General features: G+C 43.4%; 1 protein-coding gene across 5 annotated transcripts in view; it reads left to right on the forward strand.

Moving 5' to 3' along the window:
- The window catches only part of ZDHHC18 (zinc finger DHHC-type palmitoyltransferase 18), a 62161-nt gene that overhangs the window by 12238 nt on the left and 32411 nt on the right, over window positions 1-17512 (forward strand). For all 5 annotated transcript variants that reach the window (XM_061597921.1, XM_061597922.1, XM_061597924.1 and 2 more), the window contains exons 2-3: window positions 890-1050; window positions 10328-10477. In XM_061597921.1, the coding sequence (XP_061453905.1) occupies window positions 890-1050; window positions 10328-10477 (311 nt within the window). The remainder of the gene's footprint in view (window positions 1-889; window positions 1051-10327; window positions 10478-17512) is intronic.

Here is a 17512-nt window from a genome sequence, read left to right on the forward strand (position 1 = left end):
TCCCTCTCAAGATTTGCTGGATAGAAATCCGGTAAGATATTAAGCTCTTGGTTCATTAAAAGGGAAGCTGCATCCATTATTTAAAAAACAATGGTAAAAGTGTGCGCGCGCACACAGAGAGAGAGAGAGAGAGAGAGAGATAAAAGAGGTAAAAAATAATCAAGAGGTCATTTGAAATGTGACTGAACAGTCTTTAGAATTGAATTATGGGATGTAGCAGTTGCTTCTGCTGGAAGGGACTTAGTGGAGATGAGCTGAAGAAAATAAACAGAGGGGGAAATTATCTAATTCTAGTTTGTAGATTTGTTTTTTTCTGGATTTAAGGAAAAAATAAATTGTGGGATCCCAGAAGAGCAGGAAGAGATTTACCCCAGGAATAAACTATGACTGCTGATCCAAGTTATCCTGTCCTCATAAGATAGTTGTCCACAGTGCCCTTAATCCACCCTTGTATTTAACAATTTGCCTGGTAGCCATAGGTGACCAGGAATTTTATTTAGACAAGCACATGAAATTCCACACAGGCAAAGAGGAACGTCCCTCGTCCTCCAATTCCATGACCAACATAGAAAAACAAACTACTAGCCTGTTAGCAAACTAGTAATTTTTTGCAGGCTAGTAACTTTTGTGAGCTTATTTACAAGGGTGTATCTTTAATTATATTCTTTTATTTATTTATTATTTAATTTATATCCCGCCCTTCCTCCCAGCAGGAGCCCTTCTAAAATATCTCCCTTGGCAAGGTGGAATCCTTCAGAATTAAGAGCAAGTTATGATGTTTCTGTTGGCTCTAGTGGACAATGTGGACACTGAGAGAAATTAGCTGTGAGTGAAGAGCTTGTGTAGTGAATGTGGGCCCTACTTTTAAATTGTGTTGTTCTCTTTTCAGCTGTCCCTTCCTGGCCCGTAACCTGACCTTGGCCATTCCTATCATTGCTGGCATCCTCTTCTTTTTTGTCATCAGCTGCTTGCTGCAGACCAGCTTCAGAGATCCTGGTATCCTGCCCAGAGCCACCCCCAGTGAAGCTGCAGACCTGGAAAAATGGATTGGTGAGGTTCTAGTTGTCATTCTTACAGGAAAATGTTGAAAGAACTTTTCATTGTCTGATGGTATCCAGCATCCACATTTGATATTTCTCTGAGTCTGAGACTGCTCTGAAAGGTGACAGGGCAGTAAAGCCAGATCTTAAATGGAGGGGCCTAATAGCATATTCCTTTTCTTGTAGAAACTCATGTTGACATCCTCTGTGATGTTGTTTCTGCTGTCCACTCACCCTGTTTCCTGGGTTTTGGAGCCAGAACATCACATGTTAGAACAGAAAGGGAGTTTTCAAATAGTAACTCCATTGTGGCAGAGGGTGCTACCTGATCTTTTACCTGTCCCAAAATCTCCTACACACCATGAAGCTCTAGTAATGTTCTTTTGGTACAAAGAACATAGTGAGAAGGCTTCTGATCACCTTTCAAAGGGTTCAGAGAGTGATGAAGCCTGGGGACCTAGGAGTATGAGTACATCATAGTTGGAAGCTGGGTCCTAACATGGTGCTTGTCACAGAAAGTTCAGTGTGTTCATTCGGAGTTCCACAGTTGGAGGCAGTATGTTTCGGAATACTAGTTGCTGGAAACAGTAGGAGGAAAGAATGTTCTTGCACTCAGATTCTTCTTGCAGCCTTCCCATAGGCATCTGGTTGGCCACTGTGAGAACAGGATGCTGGACTAAATGGGCCATTGGCCTGATCCAGCAGGATCTTCGTATGTTCTTATGCATACTCCTTTCAAAAGAAGAGAATTATAGACGTCTCTAGCTTCCTGTTGGTATCAAACCTTTCATAGGTAACATGACCAATTTCCCAGATGGCTGGACCAGATAACTTAGTTCTGTTTCCTCTCCCCTGATGCAAAACTCGTGTTGTTTTTCTAGTGGCTTCTACTAATAAAACATGCAACACTTTTTGTGTTGTAATGGTGGCTCACTGAACAGTGGGACAATACAGAGTTATCAAGAGGAACATGAATATTTTATTCATTTATTTTTAAAGGAACCAAGATTTTCCAAAAGATCAGTATGCTTCCTTTCTGCCAGTGGCATTCAGAGCAACTGCCAACATTCCATAACAGCAAACCAAATAAAAACACGGCATTGGTACAAAAATAATAGATAAAACCCACAATTAACTAATTCAGCAACCAGTTAGCTCATCTACAGATCAAACTGGACAGACAAGTACAGCGAGAGACACAAATCTCTGCAATAAATTACATTTAAACCACTATAGTGAACTATCACAAACCTGAATATGAAGTGAACAGGAAAAGAGATGTGAATTTTTTGGCTCAAATCTTGTACCAGCCCTCATATTTCTGCAGTGTGGCTTAGAACAAAGTCTGATGCAGTCAGTAGTGAGTGCTGAACTTGGAGCTTTTTCTGTATTTTAGCTTTGGCAGTGATGAACTGTCAGATACTTTCTGCCAGTTCACTAATTGGGCTAGATATTTATTGCTGGTCTTCCATCCCTCTGAAGCAGATTGACAGGCTGATCAGGTGATCTTTCATAGGGAGCTAAACATTCACTCTTTCTCTTGCTTAGAGCACAGGGGGAAAATAGCTTCTAGCAGTCTATCTCATAATGTAGGTGTGTAAAAAATAACCTTTTACTGTTCACTTGGAGGTGACCAGATTGGGAAGCTTACAGAGTTGACTGTGGGGGGTGGGAGGAGGTTATGCCAAAACTAGCTGATTTTATCGGCAGGCGACTAGCTTAAAGTTTCATGGAAGAGTAACTTCTACAGAACTGCAAGAATCATGTTGTAAGAACACTACTTTATTTAGCTTCTAGTCTCCATTGGTTCTAGGCCACATTATTATTATTATTATTATTATTATTATTATTATTATTATTATTATTATTATTAAACAACTTTATTTATACCCCACCGTTTTTCCAAATTGGAACTCACGGCGGCTTCCAGATAAAAAACAGATACAATTAAAACCTACCAAAGTTAAAAGCATATAATACATAAATAAATAAATATAGACAGATATAATTAAAAAATGAACTCTAATTTAAAATAGCATTAAACTGTTTCTGATAATTAAAAACTCTACTCATAAAATCAGAATAATTAAAAAATAAACAAGCCAGAACAATATAACCTCCTTTTGGGCCTATCCTTAGCCGCCTTCAGAATCAAAGGCTTGCTGAAATAAGAAAGTTTTTACCTGTCGATGAAAGGACTGCAGGGAAGAGGCCATTCTTATCTCCTTGGGGAGGGAATTCCAAAGCCTAGGGGCAGCCACCGAGAAGGCCCTATCTCGTATCCTCACTAGTTGTACTTGTGCGGATGAAGGTATTGAAAGAAGGGCCTCTCCTGAGGATCTCAGGGCCCGGGCAGGCACATAGAGGGCGATGCGGTCTGACATTCACATTTATTCCACTATTGTTCCACTTTAAACAGTCATGGCTTCCCCCAAAGAATCCAGGGAGGGATAGTTTGTGAAGGGTGCTGACAGGAGAGTCCTATTCTCTCATGGATGACAGAGGTCTCCAAGTGGGTAGTGTAGCTCCCCCTACAGCTCAGAGACAGAAAACGCTTCAGCAACACTTTGCTCCTCCCCTCTTGCTGAGGCTCAGTTCGTTTCCTGTCTCAGCTCAGAGTACATCCTGTTTGTGAGAACTCTCTCTTTACTGATTAACTTGTGTTACTTATTTCTGTGTTTGCACCTCTCACTTACCTTAATACTTTGCTCGCTTTTTCTTCGTCTCACTTTTCTACTTACTTTTGGTTACTTTATTTTTAAAAAAATCCCATTCTATCATCCCTTGTTAATTCTCTGGTATGGAAAAGGTTAGAGGACAGGCTGTAAAGAAAAAGCATTTTAAAAGGTCGGGGCAGGACTTGGCAGTAGCCACGACCACTCATCAAAGCTTCCTGCCATTTCTCAACACAAGGCCTATTGTACTGCTGACTATCCCGCTGAAGGGACTTCTTTGACTTATAGTACTGTCAGCCATCCGTGGTCTGGTGAGTCTGCAGAGGCGGTTGTAATACTGGAAGGTGTGACGGAAGTGATGCAGAGGGGAGTGGTAGCACCCTCGCTTTTGCGTAAGGATGGCAGCGCAGCAGCAGTGCCCACCATTTTAGACTAAAGCGGAGTAGCAGTGCCCGCCATCTTGGACGACAGCAAAACGATCCTGCCCGCTATGACTGTAAATAGGGGAGTTGTAGCCCCCGCCCACAGTGAGGTGATCTTGCCCACTATGCCTGCAAAGAGGGGAGTGGTAGCCCCCACCATTGTACAACACAGCGGAGCGGTGGCAGTGTACAGGGGGGCGGTAGCCGTCACCGTTGGAGAACAAAGTGGGTCGCTAACATCTGCTTTGTCGTCGCGAAGGGGAGCAGTAGCCCCTGCCATTTTAAAGTGCCACGGAACAGGGGCAGCTACAGAGTTGGGTGCTATGGCTCCCGGAGCGACTGGACAGCCGCGATCCCCAACATTTGTTACCAAGTTTGGAGCACAAAATGGAGCCACTATGCTCTGAGGAGGAGGTATTGGAATCGGTCCCTACTCAGCCACTCTATTCTTTTGACAACAGACCAGCGCAATTACAGCACTCTGCACCCCCCAACTCAGCGTTGCAGCAGCAACAACCACAAGTCCTGCTATCCAACTTTTTTTCACCTGAGGTGATTCAGCAGCTTAAAGACACTCTGATAAGCGATTTGGCAGCTGAGCTAGCAAGGGGAGGAGCATCAAAATGATCTCTACCCCTTCTTCAGAGTGACAAGCAGTTGGATCCCCCTCTACCAAAGAGGCTTTCAGGGGGGCAGCATCAGGAAGTTTTGTCATCCCCTAGTCCTTTTAGAGCTGCCAGAGGGCATTGCTCCACTACAGCACCTAGGCAGCAGTTGCAAGATAATTCTGGTCCACTCCCTGATGTAGAAGGGGAAAATATACTACAGGAAGGCGAATGGAGCGAGGGCTCAGGACTAGAGAACCTGGTATCATCAAGGCTGTATAGGTGCTAGCTGCCCTAGATTTGGCACCGGCTCAACAGCAGCAGCAGGAGCCGCTTTCTAAAAGTGCCCTAGTTCTGCCTACTGCTACAAGGGCAAGTAGGTGTATACCACTACCAGCCTCTCTTACAGCAGTAATGAAGTCAGAGTGGGACTTTTCTTCAATGTAAAAAGGGGATCAATTATGCCAACAAGTTCTATGTTTTAGAGGCGGACGTTACGGAGCAGCTTCACACTCCTGCAGTAGATGGTCCTGTTTCCGCTCTGCTTTCACGTGCCCTCCTGCCCCAGGATGGAGATACGCAGATGAAGTATCCCAATGAACGCAGGTCAGATCTAGCCCTGAAAAGGTCTCATGTTGCTAATGCCCTTGCTATTCGAGCCACTGTTTCAGCTTCTGTCTTCACTAGAGCGACCCTATTGTGGGTGAAGGATTTACTAGACAATGCTAATCACGATCCTGCTAGGGTTGAGAAGACTCTGCTGAAAATGTCCAGATTGTTGATGTTTATAGCAGATGCAACTATGGACTCCACCCAGTTTTCCTGCAGGGCCATGGTGGCAGCGGTAGTTGCTTGTAGGCACTTATGGCTTTCCCACTGGGATGTGGATGCCTCTTCTTGTGCAAATCTAGCTTCAGTCCTTTTCTCGGGGTCAAAGCTGTTGGAGGATACGGCACTTAAGGAGGTCTTGGTGGAATCTAAAGACAAGAAGAAGATTATGCCATCTCAGAAACGAGATGATAGGCGCTTCTATAGATGTCCTCCCACATCCAACCAGTCCTCACACACTTTTCATGCTTTCAGATCCGCTGGAAGGGGACACGATTTCAGAAATTGCCGCCCCTCGTGGAACAGTCCGAGATTCCAGCAGAAATCTCAGCAAACTTCATTTTTCCGGAACTTCCCCAATCAGACGCAACAAGGGTGTCAGAATCAATAACATTTTTTTACTCTGTTGCGCTGCCACCGGTGGGAGGAAGGCTAAGCAAATATTTCCATCAGTGGCAAGACATCACTCAGGACAAGTGGGTACTAAAGTTGGTCAAGGATGGATACAAGATAGAGTTGTTAGAGTACCTGCCTGCCAGTTTCCTTCCCTCACCCATCTCCAAATCCACCGTGAAGTCGAAAGCAATATCAGATGAGATTTGTCACTTGATGGACATCTCTGTAACAGAGGAAGTGCCTTTAGAGGAGTGTTTCTCAGGGCTCTACTCAGTCTTCTTGGTGGGGAAGAAGGACAGATCCTGGTATGCGGTACTCAAATTCCTGAATCGATTTGTGGCCCAACCCAAATTCAGAATGGAGACTCTCTCGTCAATACGGGAGACCCTTCAGTCTCACAATTTTCTAGCTTCCATAGATCTGAAAGAAGCCTATCTGCATATCCCTATATTTTCAGCACATTGACAGCTACTTCATTTTTGTTGCAATGGCCACCACTATCAGTTCAAAGCACTATCATTTGGTCTGGCTTCAGCACCAAGAGTGTTCACCAAGGTTATGGTGACGTTGGTGACCAGTCTCACACTGCAAGATCTGCACATACACCCTTATCTGGACAACCTCCTGATTCAATCCAAGTCATCTCATGAGGCTCAGGAGGATGTCCAGATCACCTTGGCTCACCTAATGACCAAGGGTTTTTGGTGAACAATCAAAAGAGCCAACTCAGCCCAGCACAACAGCTACATCATCTGAGAGCATGGTTGGATACGGCCCAGCAATCCATCTCCTTGTTGCATGAGAGGATTCAGAAAACTATGGCCATGGTTGTGGCGATGTCTCATGTTCGATTGGCCGATGTCATGGTGCTTGCCAAACTCCTAGGTATGATGGCTTCGGCGATGTGGTCCTTTCCTAGTTCGTTCACAAGACACTATAAAATTGTCCTATATGCCTTGGCGGAGGCCTCATTTGGGCACAGGGTTCTGCAACAAGTACTGTCTCTTTCAGGCCCACCCTAGGTCTGCAGCTTTAGTACGTCCCACTTGGAGACCTCTGTCATCCATGAGAGAAGGAACAGTTTGTTCTTACCGTAAACAGTGTTTCTTCATGGATGACAAGAGGTCTCCAAGGCCCACCCTTGCAGTAATTTTTCTGGTGGCTGGGACCAAGTCATTGAGTGCCATGACTCTTTTCTACTATGTTTATTGGTGGTCGGTTGACCTTGTGGCTAACACACTTTGTTTCTGCTGTTAAGTTGATTGTATGAATGAGTATTTCTCTTGTTCTTGTTACATGTTTTCATCCTTGGTTTTCTTCCTTGAGTTTTGGTTGAGGCTGATTTCTGGAGCTTTTCCAAGAAATGAACTGAGACTCAGCAAGAGGGGAGTTAAGAGTCAGTCCTTTTCTGCCCAGGGAACTCTGGGAATTGTAGTTCTGCAAGGGGAACAAAGATCTCCGTACAACTCTCATTATCCTTAACAAACGACACTTCCCAAGATTCTTTGGGGGAAGCCGTGACTGTTTAAAGTAGAATAAATATGGTGTGACTGTGTTTGTAGTCTCCCCCCAGAAATGCATATCAAGCTGCATGCTAAAGCTCATTGGACTGGTAAAGTAGATAAATGGAAGATGAAGGCTGGCTTAGCTGAAAACCATATGATCCCAATTTCTACTTCTGAATGATCTGAAGTGTGAGTTTAAATCAGACTTTTCCCTGTGCCTGAACGCTGTGATTGAGAGGCCAAATACCTGTTCTTCTGACTTCACTGGTTCTGCAGATGCTTTTTTTTTTTTTGGAGGGGGGTTGCCAACAGTGTGAGCAGCTCTTATAGATATTAACTGGTTGGTTTTAGAAGTGGTTTTATTTGTTATTCAAATGTATATTGTAAATACTGTGTTATTGTTAGATGAAAGTTGGTACAGAAGCATAGTAAATAAATAAATAAAAATATAAATGTCACCACTATTGACTTTGTCCACTAAAATCCAAAGCACTGTATTTTATGTGAAATTGGGTGATTTAAAGGTCTGTTTATCCAATGGAATGTGACTGCAATGTAAAAACCAATGGGGAACTAATGTAGAGAAGGGAAAAAGAGTAGAAGGAGTCAGGAATCAAACACCAGGACAAAAGTTGACTGTTCAGGTGCCTTTTAGAGCTGGGACACTGGTTCAAGTCTAACCCCATACCAGAAATGAGTTGCATATTGCTCCTGTTCTGTCCCAACTGCACTGCTTGCCTGTTTGCTTCCAGGTCCAGTTCATAGTGTGGCGTTAACCTTTACTGCTGTAAATGGTCTGGGATCTGTGTACCTGAGGGAAAGCCTCCTCTGTGGATCTCCCCATTTCCTTAGATCTGAAGAGGAGGTGGGCCGATGAAATTATTTTTAAATGTATAGTTTATAGTAAAGTAAACTGGATTTGCTTCCGATTATGAATTTATGATCTGTGTTAACTGTATTCTGCTGCCCTGGGCTCCTTCTGGGAGGAAGGGCAGGATATAAATTTAAGAAATAAATAAAAATAAATAATAAACATTTTCTGAATACAAAGTTGACCACTGTGAGCTGCATACAGCTGAGAATGCAACTAAGATGTGCCTTGGTAAAATAAACTCTTCTGCCTTGATAAGAATTATTGTGCATCACGAAAAAAATGACTGGAGGCTGTGTTCAGTTGTTTCTCTCATTTAGTTAGCTGTAGCCTGATGCTGGCTGGAAGTGCTTAGATGTGATGGAGATAAAGTAGAGAGTAGGCACGTTTTATGTTGCTTCATGAATCAAATTGTAGTTTTGACTAGCAGCAGTTCTTTAAAGAAAGCACTTAAAGCAGGAGTGTCAACGATTAAAGCCCATAGGCTGTATCAGGCCTTTTTGAGGTCTCGAATGCTGTCGCCATCACCTTGTTACTGAAGTCCTCTTATGCCACCACTGTGTGCTAAATTTATAAAGCAAGAGTACCTACTCAGAATCTCTTAATAGTTAAAGTGCAACTACTCTCTGGTAAATGATCCTTACTATACACTTTTGTAAGTGGTCCACAATATTTGATTGGCCTTGGTAGTCAAGCCAAAAAAGAATAAATGGTCAACTCATATGTTCCTGCCTGCCCCCTCCAGCTTGGCCAGTAAATCCCCCCCTGAACCTCCCTTTTCTTCAAGTTTGGAACAACCTTAAATCGAGCAGTATCTGAAGAACCCCCCCCCTTCCCTTTTTGGCAGGAAGTCTGTTGGCTTTGGCTGCAGCTTGGTAGAGGGGGCTCCTCTACTGAGTAGCAGCCAAGGAAACCTGCCATCTCCCTTTCCAGCTCTGAAGCAATCAAGGGGTCGGGGTCTTACTATGTTGGTTCTGTTTGCCTAAAGTGCTTTGGGTCCCTTAACCACACAGTTGCCAAGCAACCCTCAGTCTTGTTTCCATTCTTTGACTTGGGATAGATTGCTGTGGAGCTGCCAGCACAATCCCTGCCTACCTCTGCAGTTTCAGAGTTGGGATCACACTTGTTGATCACACTTGTTGGAGTATGGGTACTCCAGTTGGCATGGTGAATGGGGCGAGCAAAGATGTTGTAGCCTGACCCTTATTTAAAGACATAAGAAGTGGCCTTGCTGGATCAGACCATAGCTGGCCCACCTACTCCAGTGTTCTTTGTGAAAATCCAAGCAACCAGCAGATTCTAGGTGGCCCACAAGAATTTGGGCAGTAGACCATAATCTACTACCTGCCCATCTCTGAGTTAACAACAAAATCCACAGTTCTGAAACCTCTTGCTGTCAGCATGGTGCCTGTTGTGTTGAATGCTGCAGCCAAGCTTGCAACACAAGAGGGCATAAGGGCTGGAGACCGCATGCTAAAGAGAAATCCTGTACAAGATCAGGCTGCCTGTTTAGCTTTCTAAAGAGGAAGATATCTGAGCATCAACTATTGCAATAGAGAAAGGTCAGAGTAGGCAAGCTGTCCATTTTGAGATCAGTTGAGTCGTATATCCATTTTCCCCTTTGGGCTTTTTAAAAATCTAACTCCAGTGGCTTTCATATAAAAAGGGGATGAGTCTTCTGAATGTGGATTGTTTGTTCAAAAGCCTACATTTTCAATGTGAATAATAATATGTAGGCATGAAGAGTAATGTATTTTTAAAAATGACCCACTTAAAGAAGCACTGCAAAAATGAATTCTGTTTCCCTCCTGTGGTGTGCTATGCTTCAAATGATGTGCAATAATCTTCAAGAGGTGAGCTCATGATGTGGGCCATGGGAATCCTAGTTTTGGTTAGAGGGCTCAGCGAGAAGATTGCCAGATTCCATCCAGTCCTGTGTTTCATTCTGGGACGAACCTAATATGTAGATATTCTTGCCTTCACAGACAGCCTGGGCACCTCCACTTATCGGCCACCTGCCCGCACCATGGAAGTTATCATAAACAAATACATGGTGAAGTTGAAATACTGCTATACTTGCAAAATGTTCCGTCCTCCCAGGACCTCCCACTGCAGTGTCTGTGACAACTGTGTAGGTAAGTTCAAAGAGAGTCACCATGCAGACCTTCAGGGTTGCCGTTCCAGGTGTTAAGTAATCTTCAAGGTAGAGTTATGTGAACTTCAGACAGTATGTCTCCTCTTTCATAATCAATCTCAGCTGTGCCCCAGATGATGCTCTTGAGAGTCTGGGTAGGCATTTAAGAGAAGGATTGCCTGTTTCCACATGCAGCCTCCTGGATTTTAAGATGATACCTGAATCCCTTCTCCAAGTGCCCCCACCAGGTGAGAAATGGCATATTAACAAAGAGGGCTTTCTCAGTGGTGGCACCCCAGCTGTGGAATACTATTCCTGGAGAGCCTTTCCTGGCACCTACTTTGATGTAATTTTGGTACCAATATCTCCCCCCCCAGGCTTTTTAGCTGTTTAAACATCAATCATGATTTTGATCTTAGTGTTCTCTTATATCTCTTGCTTCTTGCTCAAAAAAAAAATAAAGCAAAGCAAAAATTCATGGGGTCAGTGCCCCGATTACAGAAATGAAGAACCAGTTTGCATGATGCTTTTTCTCCATTTGAATAGTTCCAGCCTTCTTGAGCATGAGCTCACAGTGTTGTATATAACATGTGAACCAGACTATTACTGCTAGAGCTTGCATCTGTTCCCTTGTCTACAGTGGTTTTCTCCAGCCATTACAATAATTGGATTTGCTTCCTGCCATATCTGTGATCATATAGCAGCCTCTTGTCCCACATGAAGAGCTCTGCTGCATGGAGCTACCTGTTCAAAAGTCCCATCGGGTGTACCTAAAATAACTTCTGTAAGACAATCTTATGAGTAAACCTTCAAGAATTCAGTCTGAAAACAATTTCCTTTCTAAGCCAAGTACATGTATAGTCATGTGGATTATAGACAGCGAACACAATTACTGAGTCAAGAACCAACTCAGATGAAGTGTAATGTTAGGTTGAGTTACTGGGTGGCACAGAATAACCATGTCCTAGCAGGCTATGGCCAGCAGCCTTTCAAAGTCTTCTCAGTAAGAGACGTCAGCAATCTGCCACACTGTTATGAAAGACTCTAAAACTGGAGGAGACAGTATCCCATGTGTGTGTGTGTGTGAGAGAGAGAGAGTCCACACAAGGTCCAGATAGCATCACATAACTAAAGTACTTGTACAAGCAAGGCCACTAATCCTTGTTTTGGGAGTCTTAGATGTATAAGTATCTGATAGTGATCGGATGAGGAATATACTTTATAACAGGATACACAAACACTGATTCTAAAATCAGAGAACAAGTTTCCAGAATTGATGATTGTGGAGAAAAACATAAGGAGTTTATCTGCTGAAGGCTCAGAAAAAAGTCAAGAGCCAAACGGGATTTGGGATAGTTGGGGATGGGTTAATGTCTATTTTGTATATTGCCTTGTACCTCCTCCTAAAAACACTTAAGTTGTGCCTGCAGTACCAGTTTGGGTTTAACTCTCTTTATCTTCCCACCGTGAATCCTGACAGCACTAGTTTTTGAAGGGGGCTTGAGGTTCCTAATAATTTTGGAACTCTCACAAAAATCAGAATTTTTTCAATAGGACATGACTGTTAAACTTGCATAAAAGTAGGTTCACTCTGGACCCCTCCACATGTCCTTTTTATTGAGCATTCATCATGATTTGTGTTCATGATGTTACTGAAGTAGTTGTACACAATTGTTCTTTCCATAATATTTGCACCTATAAAAGTTTTGAGGTAGTCATAACTGCTTCATTTGCAATAGGTGCATGCCCCATAGTTTCCTGCTAAAATCCTGTAACTTTTCATACTACAAATGTTCTGGGGCGGGGTTGTCCTCCCCTCTAGACAGCAATAACACAGTAACATCGGGGAAGCATCCTAGAACAACTAATAAACTAACTAGTTAGATGATGATGTGTGCAGGGCTGTGGAGTCGGAGTCGTGGAGTCGGAGTCGGAAGCAATTTTGGGTGGAGTCGGAGTCGGTAGAAATGTACCGACTCCTGCTTTAAAATAAATTTTGATTGACAATTTTTAAAAAATATAAATTCACAATGTCAAAGAAGCTTCCCATGAAGTCAGCTGTATTTGAGCATTTCACCATAACTCAGGATGGAAAACATTTTGTGTGTCAGTGTATGACACAGGACCCAGATGAAGACAAATGCTGTGATGCCAAAATCAGCGCATATTCAGGCAGTGATAAAAATGCTTCTATGAGAGCTTCCAATTTAAAAAGACATTTACAGCACTTTCCAGGGCTGTGGAGTTGGAGGTGGAGTCGGAAGCAATTTTGGGTGGAGTTGGAGTCGGACAGTAGAAAAATAGAGGAGTCGGAGTTGAAGGTTTGGCGTACTGACTTCACAGCCCTGGATGTGTGGATGATCCAATATAAATCCACCACTAATATACTGTTATTGTACCAATGACATGTTGCATAATACACCTGCAAAAAACACCATTCTGGAGGGCCCTAAGTCTCTACCTGCCAATGTCTATGGATCATCTTTCTTTCTGCTGCCCTAGACTGAAAGTCCAGTCCCAAGTGTTTTCTGAATTTCCCAAAATAAACTAGTAAAAAAAAACACCAACAAATTTTCAAGAATGTATAGGAGCTTTATTTACATGTTGTTACAGTATGAATATGGCAATGCAATCTGGCAGATGGGCTAGGCTGAGAATGTTTTGCCCAAAGCCACCCAGTGAGTTCAGTGGCTGATGGAACATAAGAACATAAGAACAGCCTGCTGGATCAGGCCAGTGGCCCATCTAGTCCAGCATCCTGTTCTCACAGTGGCCAACCAGGTGCCTGGGGGAAGCCCGCAAGCAGGACCCGAGTGCAAGAACACTCTCCCCTCCTGAGGCTTCCGGCAACTGGTTTTCAGAAGCATGCTGCCTCTGACTAGGGTGGCACAGCACAGCCATCATGGCTAGTAGCCATTGATAGCCCTGTCCTCCATGAATTTGTCTAATCTTCTTTTAAAGCCGTCCAAGCTGGTGGCCATTACTGCATCTTGTGGGAGCAAATTCCATAGTTTAACTATGCGCTGAGTAAAGAAGTACTTCCTTTTGTCTGTCCTGAATCTTCCAACATTCAGCTTCTTTGAATTTTGCTTCATAACATTCATTCTAGGAGAGCTAGAAACTTACTTTTTTTAAAATGAAAGCTCAGAGTTTGGATCCCCTGCTTGAGGGCACCAATGAAAGCCTTTGCAGGTGCTGTGTTGGCAACCCCTGAGTTCCCCTTGCCCTTCAGTCAGGGGTGGGGAACCTGTGGCGCTCCAGAAGCTGTTGGACTACAACTCCCATCATTCCTGACCATTGCTTATACTGGTTGCGGCTAATGGGAAGTGGACTTCAACACCATCTTGAGCACCTCCAGTTCCTCATCACTTCATTCTTTAAATAGTTCACACAACTCCCAACATCATATCTATTCCTGCCCAAAACAATTGACATTGGGGTGCTCCTTTGCTTTAATATACACAAATCCCTGTATCATACATGCTAACAGTAAACCCAGTTATCTGAGTGCTGTTTCATATGTAGCTAAGATGTCACCATCCATTCACAAGAGGGAGATATGAGCAGGTGTGGGGAAACCCAAAGGTTTGCAGAAGTTCAACAAGAACACTCTCCCCTTCTGAGGCTTCGGCAACTTGTTTTCAGAAGCATGCTGCCTCTGACTAGAGTGGCAGAGCACAGCCATCATGGCTAGTAGCCATTGATAGCCCTGTTGTCCATGAATTTGTCTAATCTTCTTTTAAAGCCATCCAAGCTGGTGGCCATTACTGCATCTTGTGGGAGCAAATTCCATAGTTTAACTATGTGCTGAGTAAAGAAGTACTTCCTTTTGTCTGTCCTGAATCTTCCAACATTCAGCTTCTTTGAATGTCCACGAGTTCTAGTATTATGAGAGAGGGAGAAGAACTTTTCTCTATCCACTTTCTCAGTGCCATGCATGTCTCCTCTGACCTGCCTTTTCTCTAAACTAAAAAGCCCCAAATGCTGCAACCTTTCCTCGTAAGGGAGTCTCTCCATCCGCTTGATCATTCTGGTTGCCCTCTTCTGAACCTTTTCCAACTCTATAATATCCTTTTTGAGATGAGGCGACCAGAACTGTACACAGTATTCCAAATGCGACCGCACCACAGATTTATACAACGGCATTATGATATCGGCTGTTTTATTTTCAATACCTTTCCTAATTAAGAACATAAGAAGAGCCTGCTGGATCAGGCCAGTAGTCCATCTAGTCCAGCATCCTGTTCTCACAGTGGCCAACCAGGTGCCTGGGGGAAGCCTGCAAGCAGGACCCGAGTGCAAGAACACTCTCCCCTCCTGAGGCTTCCGGCAACTGGTTTTCAGAAGCATGCTGCCTCTGATTAGGGTGGCAGAGCACAGCCATCATGGCTAGTAGCCATTGATAGCCCTGTCCTCCATGAATTTGTCTAATCTTCTTTTAAAGCCATCCAAGCTGGTGGCCATTACTGCAAATTCCATAGTTTAACTATGCGCTGAGTAAAGAAGTACTTCCTTTTGTCTGTCCTGAATCTTCCAACATTCAGCTTCTTTGAATGTCCACAAGTTCTAGTATTATGAGAGAGGGAGAAGAACTTTTCTCTATCCACTTTCTCAATGCCATGCATAATTTTATACACTTCTATCATGTCTCCTCTGACCCGCCTTTTCTCTAAACTAAAAAGCCCCAAATGCTGCAACCTTTCCTCGTAAGGGAGTCGCTCCATCCCCTTGATCATTCTGGTTGCCCTCTTCTGAACCTTTTCCAACTCTATAATATCCTTTTTGAGATGAGGCGACCAGAACTGTACACAGTATTCCAAATGCGGCCGCACCATAGATTTATACAACGGCATTATGATATTGGCTGTTTTATTTTCAATACCTTTCCTAATTATCGCTAGCATGGAATTTGCCTTTCTCACAGCTGCCGCACACTGTGTTGACATTTACATCGTGCTGTCCACCACAACCCTGAGGTCTCTCTCCTGGTCGGTCACCACCAGTTCAGACCCCATGAGCATATATATGAAATTCAGATTTTTTGCTCCAATATGCATAATTTTACACTTGTTTATATTGAATTGCATTTGCCATTTTTCCACCCATTCACTCAGTTTGGAGAGGTCATTTTGGAGCTCTTTGCAATCCCTTTTTGTTTTAACAACCCTGAACAATTTAGTGTCGTCAGCAAACTTGGCCACTTCACTGCTCACTCCTAATTCTAGGTCATTAATGAACAAGTTGAAAAGTACAGGTCCCAATACTGACCCTTGAGGGACTCCACTTTCTACAGCTCTCCATTGGGAGAACTGTCCATTTATTCCTACCCTCTGCTTTCTGCTTCTTAACCAATTTCTTATCCACAAGAGGACCTTTCCTCTTATTCCATGACTGCTAAGCTTCCTCAGAAGTCTTTGGTGAGGTACCTTGTCAAACGCTTTTTGAAAGTCTAAGTACACTATGTCCACTGGATCCCCTCTATCTATATGCTTGTTGACACTCTCAAAGAATTCTAATAGGTTACTGAGACAGGACTTTCCCTTGCAGAAGCCATGCTGGCTCTGCTTCAGCAAGGCTTGTTCTTCTATGTGCTTAGTTAATCTAGCTTTAATTATACTTTCTACCAGTTTTCCAGGGACAGAAGTTAAGCTAACTGGCCTGTAATTTCCAGGATCCCCTCTGGATCCCTTTTTGAAGATTGGCGTTACATTTGCCACTTTCCAGTCCTCAGGCACGGAGGAGGACCTGAGGGACAAGTTACATATTTTAGTTAGCAGATCAGCAATTTCACCTTTGAGTTCTTTGAGAACTCTCGGGTGGATGCCATCCGGGCCCGGTGATTTGTCAGTTTTTATATTGTCCATTAAGCTTAGAACTTCCTCTCTCGTTACCACTATTTGTCTCAGTTCCTCAGAATCCCTTCCTGCAAACGTTAGTTCAGGTTCAGGGATCTGCCCTATATCTTCCACTGTGAAGACAGATGCAAAGAATTCATTTAGCTTCTCTGCAATCTCCTTATCGTTCTTTAGTACACCTTTGACTCCCTTATCATCCAAGGGTCCAATTGTCTCCCTAGATGGTCTCCTGCTTTGAATGTATTTATAGAATTTTTTGTTGTTGGTTTTTATGTTCTTAGCAATGTGCTCCTCAAATTCTTTTTTAGCATCCCTTATTGTCTTCTTGCATTTCTTTTGCCAGAGTTTGTGTTCTTTTTTATTTTCTTCATTCGGACAAGACTTCCATTTTCTGAAGGAAGACTTTTTGCCTCTAAGAGCTTCCTTGACTTTGCTCATTAACCATGCTGGCATCTTCTTGGCCCTGGTGGTACCTTTTCTGATCTGCGGTATGCACTCCAGTTGAACTTCTAATATAGTGTTTTTAAACAACTTCCAAGCATTTTCGAGTGATGTGACCCTCTGGACTTTGTTTTTTAGCTTTCTTTTTACCAATCCCCTCATTTTTGTGAAGTTTCCTCTTTTGAAGTCAAATGTGACCGTGTTGGATTTTCTTGGCAATTGGCCATTTACATGTATGTTTAATTTAATAGCACTATGGTCACTGCTCCCAATCGGTTCAACAACACTTACATCTCGCACCAGGTCCCGGTCCCCACTGAGGATTAAGTCCAGGGTTGCCGTCCCTCTGGTTGGTTCCATGACCAACTGGTCTAGGGAATAGTCATTTAGAATATCTAGAAATTTTGCTTCTTTGTCGTGACTGGAACACATATGTGGCCAGTCTATGTCTGGGTAGTTGAAGTCACCCATTACTACCACATTTCCTAGTTTGGATGCTTCCTCAATTTCATATCTCATCTCAAGGTCTCCCTGAGCATTTTGATCAGGGGGACGATAGATCGTTCCCAGTATTAAATCCCTCCTGGGGCATGGTATCACCACCCACAACGATTCTGTGGAGGAGTCCGCCTCTTTTGGGGTTTCGAGCTTGCTGGATTCAATGCCTTCTTTCACGTATAGAGCGACTCCGCTACCAACACGTCCTTCCCTGTCCTTCCGATATAGTTTATATCCAGGGA

The sequence above is a fragment of the Rhineura floridana genome, chromosome 15, assembly GCF_030035675.1.
Source record: "Rhineura floridana isolate rRhiFlo1 chromosome 15, rRhiFlo1.hap2, whole genome shotgun sequence".
Lineage (NCBI taxonomy): Eukaryota > Metazoa > Chordata > Lepidosauria > Squamata > Rhineuridae > Rhineura > Rhineura floridana.